General features: G+C 36.4%; 1 protein-coding gene across 2 annotated transcripts; it reads right to left on the bottom strand.

Moving 5' to 3' along the window:
* Positions 1-294: 294 nt before the first annotated feature.
* LOC115414623 (cholesterol 24-hydroxylase-like) lies at positions 295-8,758 on the bottom strand. Of its 2 annotated transcripts, none has more exons than XM_030127843.1 (15): positions 7,209-8,758; positions 7,026-7,103; positions 6,850-6,931; positions 6,597-6,670; positions 4,781-4,867; positions 4,439-4,577; positions 4,243-4,353; positions 4,001-4,163; positions 3,341-3,406; positions 2,640-2,712; positions 2,474-2,558; positions 2,247-2,357; positions 1,851-1,939; positions 935-1,001; positions 295-851 (listed from the first exon to the last, which is right to left on the bottom strand). In XM_030127843.1, the coding sequence occupies exons 1-15, from the start codon at positions 7,355-7,357 to the stop codon at positions 702-704; spliced, it is 1,524 nt and encodes a 507-aa protein (XP_029983703.1). In that variant the 5' UTR covers positions 7,358-8,758; the 3' UTR covers positions 295-701. The 2 variants fall into 2 exon arrangements, with proteins under 2 accessions (XP_029983703.1, XP_029983704.1); XM_030127844.1 differs by having other exon boundaries at positions 3,341-3,403.
* Between the last annotated feature and the right edge of the window lie 206 nt (positions 8,759-8,964).

Here is an 8,964-nt window from a genome sequence, read left to right as displayed (position 1 = left end):
AAAAAAAAAAAATATATATATATATATATATATATATATATATATATATATATATATATATATATATATATATATATATATACACAAAACAAGCAAACAATCACTGACTTAAACTAAAACAGTGCATTAATGGTACAGCCCTGTTCTTTTTTCAGGTAGAAAATATTCAGCTCTTATATCCTACATCTAAGCCTTTTCCCTCAAAATAATAGATTTGGACATCACTCCTTCGGAATCACTGACATTTTGATTCATAGCTGTAATTTCATCATCTGTAACAGTAACTGACTTTTGTATAATCTGTAATTCATTTATCTATTCCCATCACTTGCAAGTAGTTATACCCCATCAACATTTACCATCATTGTAGGCTAAAGCAGTACACTGAAAATTATTTGATTCTTATGAAGATAAAAAATAAAAATAAAAACAAACTTAGATTTAGAAGTGTTAGCTCATTTATCATGTTTTAAGAGTCAGTTTCTTATTTGAAGTGTTCATACATCTGTAGACATGTTTATTTCTAGATTTAACAATCTTAATTCAACTGAAAAACTTGTCAAGTGAAATTATCTTGTTGCATGGAAAGGTATTTCACTTGTTTTGAGGACCTTTTTCCTCACATTTAGTGTTTCTATCCTGTTTTTAGACACTCTTTTTCTAAACCTATAGAGGTTCAGTGCATGGTGGTGTATGAACATTTACTGGCTGTGTTTCCTGTGTCTGATAGAGCACAACACTCCACTCTTTGGCCTGAGTGATCCAGTGTCCACGAGGTCAAAGGTCTGTCCTGGGATGAGGGTGAAATCAAACCTCTGTAGCAGTTTGGCCATCACCACTTTAGCCTCCATCTGTAAACACCAGAACACACCATCAGATGAACTGTACAGACACCGTGTATGATGTTCCATTGGTTCCACTGCTATTTTCTTACCTGAGCAAAGTTTTTTCCCAGGCATGCCCGTGGACCAAGGGCGAAGGGGTAGTAGCAGTAATAAGGCCTTGAATAGAATATAAATAGACAGCAGAGAACATGAGTAATGCCAGGACAAGAAATAGTCCCCTACACTGCAAAAATCTAAATCTTACCAAGTGTATTTTTCTCATTTCTAGTCAAAATATCTCATCACACTTAAAATAAGACATAATCGCCTAAAGAGTAACTTGTAAGTCAGATATAAGAACTTATTTTTAGACAATGGATCTTGAAAATCTTATTTCAAGAAATCTTACCAAGCAAGTTTTCCCTTGTTCTATTGGCAGATTTTTTTGCTTGAAATAAGCAAAACAAATCTTGAATTAAGCAAAAAAAAATCTGCCAATGGAACAAGTGAAATTGATTTTGGTAAGATTTCTTGAAATAAGATTTTCAAGATCTATTGTCTAAAAATAAGTTCTTAAATCTCACTGAAGAGTTACTCTTTAGGTGATTATGTCTTATTTTAAGTGTGTTGAGATATTTTAACCAGAAATGAGGAAAATACACTTGGTAAGATTTTGATTTTTGCAGTATAAGACATGGAGAATAAAAGCAAGAATGAAACTGAATGTTGTGATGACTCCTCTGCTGCCCCTTTTGACACCCATTGGTCTCTGCTCCCCAAGACCACACACTGACCCTGAAAGACCTGAAAAACTTCAGTCAAAATTGCCGTCCAGATTTTCCATGTCAACCCCAATTTGACCTTGAAAATGAAGGTTAAGGTCAACACCCAAAGAACCCATCTGAGAGTTTCCCAAATGCACCTAAATATTAAACAATGATGGAGTTTGGACAATTTAGCGGAGAGTAATAGTGTACAAACTAAAGGACAGATAGACAGACAGACAACAAGTCATGTCCTACTTACTTCGGTGCATCTGGGTGAAATCTCTCTGGGTCAAATGTCAGTGGGTCCTTGAAGAATTTGTCCATCCTTCCAGATGCATAGGAGCTAAACTGAAGTTCAGAGCAGTTTTATTCATATTAATGAAAAAGTGCAAACTTACTAAATACTCTCTTCTCTAAAATGCTATTTTCAGTTCAGTTTGTTTCGAATATGCAACAAAACAAAACAAAACAAAACAATCCTACTTTAGTTCTTAGAAATAAAACAGATTACAAGAAATCATGAAAACTTATACATATATGTGAAAACAAAATATGACTTCATTTGCATATTCAAAAAGAAGAAGTATAACTTTTTTAATCCCACCCCTTCATGTTTGGTTACTGAAACAAACACATTTATAAGAGACTCACTCACCAAAGCGATACATCCTCCAGGTATGCGGATACCGTTAATAACCATGTCTTTAATTATATCTCGCGATGTACCTGGAGCCGTTGGGTAAATCCTCAGAGTCTCTTTCAGCACCTTCAGAGTGATTTACATCATTACTTTAACTGATAAGTCACTGAAACATTTTTACAGAATTGCGATCTTAGTTTAGTGTGTCTTTGGCAGATTAACGCATAAAATAGCACATGTACCTGTGTGAGGTAGGTCAATTTTCCCAGATCGTCATAACTAAGGTCCATTTTCATTCCAATGACATCATCCACCTCTTTCTTCACTCTGAGAAATAAAAACAGTCATTTAATTATAATTCAAATAATTCAGATATTGTGTTTTTACTGGGCTTGTATTAATATGTACCTCTCCAATATATCAGGATGTCTTCCCAGAGACATAATGCAAAAAGCAATTAGATTAGCTGTTGTTTCCTGACCTAAGATGTTACACAGAACAAGACAATAAAGATAAACAAGTTAATAAAAACAAATAGAGATCAGCTGAGAGTGGGCTAACATATGATAATGATGTCTGGACCATGAAAAAGCCAATACAGAACCAGTTAATCTGCCAATATTATGAAGGTCCCTCACCCCAAAAACAACAAAAACACATTTACTTTTTTTTTTTACCCATTACTAAATAATGTATGTGGCACTGAACATCAGGAAAACCATAATTTTTGGGCAATTCTTTTAGTATTCCACTACCAGTGACATCTGTCTGTACAGATAGATTATAAAATATCCTATACCTATAATAATAATAATAATAATAATAATAATAATAATAATAATAATAATAATAATAATAATAATAATAACAGTAATCAGTTATCTAATTATATTAAACATTTTAATTGTAGTCTACAATAGTTTATTGATATTAAGTTTAGAGGAAGACAGGATTTTTTTGAAAGTTTGGGTAAAAAGTCTTTACGCATTAGAAGTCTGAATGCTTGCTAGAAAGGAAGTATAATAAATACAGGAAGTATACAGAAAGTGTAGTATCTACTATAGTATAAAACTTCTCTAGTAAAAGCAGCAAAAGAAACATGGCCAAACCAGCAATGAAGAATGCTACAAAGTTGTCCAGCATAAACTCTTCATCTTCTTTAGTCGTGTTTTCTTCTGAAATAAGAGCAAAATAACAAGTGAGAAAATTACTGGCCATTTGTCTATTTGTCTGTATTTTGAATTTCAACTTATAAACATACAAAGAAAACCAACAAAAGTCAAATATTAGGACTAAAGAAAGTCCATAAAGCAAAGATGTTTTAATTTAGTAATATCACATTATTTCCCAACAGTATAATTCTGTTCTCATACTCTTCTGTATTTATTGTTTTGCAACAACCATGTTTACAGTTGAATTTAAAGTTTAAAGCTGAATTTTATGCGCTATAACATACAGCATTAATTTGTCCCAAAGTCATGAATTATGAAGAAAATCATGGGTGATTCATTGTGTTAAATGTACAACAAATTGTAAATGAGGGTGAAAAAATATCAGGTGTTCATCTAGGGCTGGGCTGGGTCAAAATGATCACCCAGAACATGACTGAATGAAGGACTTTATTATCAGAATCTGAATGCCTTGGACTGCCACTCTACATTTTGGACTCACTAATAGTAAGCAGGACAGTCATGTGTTCTTATCTGTTGGATTACCTATTTGTTTTAATGTGTATGGACAGATTTCTGCAAGTGTCTCGTAGCTACAACCTTTTCCTGCTGTTTTGATGATTTGTGTGAGGATGTCTTTGGGAACATCATCTCCGTTTTGGATGGCGGTCTTTCTGTCATGGATCCACTGAGCTCCAGTTCTACGTAACAGACGGCATGCCTCCCTTACTTCTTTAATGAATGGTCTGTTCTTTAGATTGAACTGGAAACAGGCAATAACAGCACTTTTAGACAGTACAATTTACAGGATTATCACCATAAAACATGCTCTGAAGCCACACCTGAAAAAACGCATCTCGGATAGAGTACACCATTCCTTTCAGACAAGTCTCGATGGCTTTAGGGAAAGGTGAAGAGGTGTTCAGCAGATCCAAATCAACACCAAACGCAGCCTGAATACGCATCAAGAAAACTGTCATTTACAGGCTAAGAAATGATTCACCAAAGTGCGAGAGAAGGCAGTGAAAGACGCAGTACCTTGGCGATGACATCCAGGGTAACACAGTTGACTAGTGGGAGCATCTTAACATTTCCTTTATTATCAGCTTCATCTGACAGTTTTTCCATCAGTTTCTCAGCCCTCTCATTGAAGGTGCCCATCAGACCTCTCAGGTACCTGGAAATTATGATCAATCGTTACCACAGTTATTAAAGAAAGCAGTAACTGAAAAGAGAGAGAAAGCGCACTTTTATAATTACAAGTCAAAACAAAAAAAAACAACAAGGCAATAGCTAATGAATTTGTTCATGTAACTCCAATTTCAACAGAAATCATAATGAATACAGACAATGGACATGAAATAAAGTGTAAAAACTCACAAGCTGCTGAAGGCTGGGTCCATGATCCGCCGCTGTTTATACCACTGCTCATGGTCCCGTGCTGTTACCAGACCATTACCTAAGAACCTTCAAATAATGAATAATATCCATGAGATTTTTAAGGTTCATCTAAATAACCAATATTTTAACTTGAGCAACTCAAGCAGAATTATATATTTGGATGTTTGCTGACCATACTGACTGTCTACTGGACCGTTAACCCTCCTATTATCCTCAAATATTACACACATTTTACCCTTGGGGTCAATCTGACACCAAGGATATTTGCCTCCAGAAAATGATTTACATAAAATACTATGTACTTGAGATGATAATTTTAGAGGGGAGGCATGTATAGTTGAAAAGACTTGGACGTGATCAACTCCAAGCCTACACTGGCTTCCTCATTTTGGCAGGAGTTCACGAGTCAAGTTGTTTCCCACATGCCCACACTACGAGAAGTATCAAAGTTCTGGTGGGAATAGTTTTTTTCCCACCCCCCTTTTATGTATGAACTCAAAAGTATCAACACTGCACTGGCAGGTGTGGGGATGTTCTCACACACACACACACACACACACACACACACAGACAGGTTTTACACAGCAAACATAGCTTACCCCCACCAGAGTGAGAATGTGAGAGTGAATGAATAATGGATCAATAATGTAAAGCACTGTGGGTGCCTTGAAAAATGATATAGAAAACTAATACATTATTATTATTATTATTATTATTATTATTATTATTATTATTATTATCATTATTATTATTATTATTATAAAACAGCTTGGGGTCAAACTGACCCTAGAGGAACACCAATGCATGCAATACGTGTTCAGCACACTGAAAAAATATTATCATGATACACTGTATGCTTAACCCTTTATCGGGCAAGTGACTATTTTTGCTAATTTCCACAAACATTACAAGACGGTGACAGCAACTGTTACAGTGGGGACAGAGAATCAACAATCTCAGGTCCAATGTGGTCTACAGGGTCTGTAAGGTCCACCTCTGCATGAACAGTGAGTGTATCTGCTTTGTTAAGTACCATGAAGTAATGGTACCAATGTCAGGAATGATGTTCAGAGGGATAATGTGGATGTGGACAGGTGTCTGGATCAGCACTTATGTTGGTCTAATGTTGTAAAAGTGATGTTTTAATGTTCTAAAATACATGTTCCTTTTTCCTTACATGTGCTTTTCTTGTATTTTTTATATTTACTACTGGGATATTTTCTTTTTACCACTGATGGGCAAGGACTAAATATGGTAACTTCACTGACTTTTATTATTCAACATGACAGTAAGACATTTTGAAAAATTTCACCAAAGTAATAAAGTCTTATTATGTCCTCCATTGACACAAAGGTTAAATTTTAGAATGTCAGAGTATTTCTATGAGTGCCCTATAAAGGGTTAATCACCTAGATAGCAAAATCATTATGGCTTAAATCTGTCCCAAAACTGGCTTGCCATTTTGGTAAGGTTCTGGGTGGATGTATGGGTCCTAAATGGCCCTTATAAGGCAAGCCAAAATAATAATAGCCAAAATTAAAGCCATAATTGTCCCAGAAAAGCCCCAAATCCCCACAATCCAGCCAAAAAGTAGCCAAAACTGACCCAAAGAGAGGCTGATAATTGTCCCCATCATATTAGGAAAAATCATCAAATATGAAGCAAGAAAAAGTCAACTTTTTTTTTTTTTTTTTGAATGATAAACATTGAATGGTGTCAAACTGACCCAAAGGATATTGTGAGGGTTAAGGGACTATATGTAGTATTTCTACTGTCAATGAAAGACTGACATTACCTTTGACCAAACAGGTTAGAGAGCCTGTTGGCGATAAATTCATCTTTGGTGTACTTTGAGGACATTAGGATTTCCTGAATCCAGAGACAACAATAAAGGGAACTTGGTGAAACTGGTGTGAACAGTCAGGTCATTTTAACATGCAAAAAAGAAGCTGCAAGGTAGGTCTACCCGGTCAACTTTATTCCATTTATTGCGCAATCATTATGCAATATAACAATAACTATGCAAATGGGTGTAAGTTGACGTTTACCTTGGTTGCATCTGGACAGGAAACGCCTAATATAACATAATGTAGAAGATTAATCCTGTACACGGGCCCATAAGTCTCAGACCTGGAAATAACACACAATAACATAAAGCTTTAATAGTATAAATGTAAATATAAAACTAAACCTAAGTTTGGAGCATTGGTTAAACTACTCTTACCATTCAAGGAATTTCTCGTACACTATTCCATCACCTTCCATTATCTTAAAAAATGTTGGTGAATGTCCAAAGAAAAAACTGTTACAGGAAAAATAAGAGAAAGGAAACACAACAAACATCACAAAATAACTTTGATTGTTGCGTTTAACGGTAGTGTGACATGGCTCTGATGCGTTCACTTACCTGTCCCTCGGTGGTCCAGGGATGTGGTCATACTTCATATGCTTGTATTTAATGTACGCACAGAATCCGAGAAACGCCACGAACAACAAAGACAACAACAGCAGCAGTAGTGTCGATGCCCAGTTTAACAGTAAATGCCATAATGCCATCGTGGCACACGGAGAACCGAGAGACTATAGTTAACAAGTTGAGGAGAAAGTGTTGATAACAGGACTGATTCAATGGCTCCCGTTCATCAACTGCGCAATAACTTCTGCATTCAGTGGGTCATGATGTAAACAAACGGTCCAACCAAGTGGGCGTGGAGTATCAGATTTGTCAGCCTTATCACAGTGTCAAAGTCTGCAAATAAACAGAACTGCAGCTGGGTTCATTTAAGGTCCACCACATACAGGAGCAGACACAGATTAACTAAAGAGAAAAGTCCAAAAACACCGGTATTATAAAATGCATTTAATTGAAATTATTGTATCATAACATTTATTACTCTACACAATTTCTAATTTTATTATAAATTCCTTTTTGTTTTTCAAAGTTGTATTTGATAGATACAAAAAAATGCAAACAGTAATTGTTCCTTAGTGACAAAAATAGAGGTGGGTAAACCCAAGTTCATCAAATCCAAGTCCTGCCATGTATTGGTTCTACCTGTTCACTTATCACAGGTGATTCCACTAATTATCCCATCTTCCTGGATGAAGAGTTGTCCTCATCAAACTAGGCTGGTTCAGTGAACAGGTTGGAACCAATACATGAGTTCACTAAAAAGTTTTCAACTGGTTCAGAACGCAGCAGCAGGACTATTAACAGGAACTAATAGAAGAGAGCATATCACCTCTGTGTTCCAAGCCCTTCACTGGCTTCCAGTTGAGTTTAGAATTACATTTAAAATCCTCCTTCTTACATATAAGACCATGAATGGTATGGGCCCTTCTTATCTCAAAGATGCTCTGGTACCGTACCATCCCAACAGAACACTTATCTCTCAGAATGCAGGTCTACTGGTGGTTCCCAGGGTCTCTAAAAGTACAGTAGGAGCTAGAGCCTTTAGTTACCAAGCTCCTGTCTTATGGAATCAGCTTCCAGCTAATATTAAACAGGCCGACATAGTCTCTACATTTAAGATTAGACTGAAAACATTCCTCTTTGTAAAGGCTTATAGTCAGGCTAGTTAAAAACAGACTGAACCCCACAGTTCAGTCTAAGCTGCCCTAGGAGCTATAATGCTGGGGGAAGTACAGAGCACTGAGTCCTATCACCTGTTTCTGGTACTACGGACCACTTTAGTCTGTACTTATAATTTCCAGTATTTAGTTTCCTTAGTCTGTTCATCACTATTCACTCGGTGTCCCTTTTCCCCACTCCCCTCTGGGGAAGTAGCTACTTTTTCAGTTGTAGCCGCCTGGGACCCAATGAAGACGGGATCTGAGATGGACCCCCTCATGTGCTCCCACCCTACTGCATCTTTACAAACTGGAACTACATCTGTAAATGGATGTCCATCAGTCCTGGTGCATCTACAGCCTGTCTGTCCATGGGAGTGGATCTCTCCTTCACTGTGGTTCTCCCTGAGGTTTCTCTTTCCCCACTGGGTTTTTGGAGTTTTTCTTTGCCGAGAAGGAGGGTCTGAGGACGGGGGATGCCCAGGACATTAATCCATTTCTTTCATCTGCTGTTTATTTGACTGTTCTTTGTTTTCATATCCAACTAATTCTGTAAAGCCCTGTGAAGCAACCTTGTTGTGATAAAGGGCTCT

The sequence above is a fragment of the Sphaeramia orbicularis genome, chromosome 24, assembly GCF_902148855.1.
Source record: "Sphaeramia orbicularis chromosome 24, fSphaOr1.1, whole genome shotgun sequence".
In the NCBI taxonomy this organism is placed as follows: Eukaryota; Metazoa; Chordata; class Actinopteri; order Kurtiformes; family Apogonidae; genus Sphaeramia; species Sphaeramia orbicularis.
This window is presented reverse-complemented; position numbering and strand designations above follow the sequence as displayed.

Bases quoted from the DNA above. Each gene is read 5' to 3' on its own strand.
- LOC115414623 (XM_030127843.1), bottom strand. From the start codon at position 7,357: ATGGCATTATGGCATTTACTGTTAAACTGGGCATCGACACTACTGCTG. The intron at 4,578-4,780 runs GTGAGTTTTTAC...CATAATTTCCAG, and splicing joins GACCCAGCCTTCAGCAGCTT to GTACCTGAGAGGTCTGATGG. The intron at 852-934 runs GTAAGAAAATAG...TGGTGTTTACAG, and splicing joins TGGGAAAAAACTTTGCTCAG to ATGGAGGCTAAAGTGGTGAT.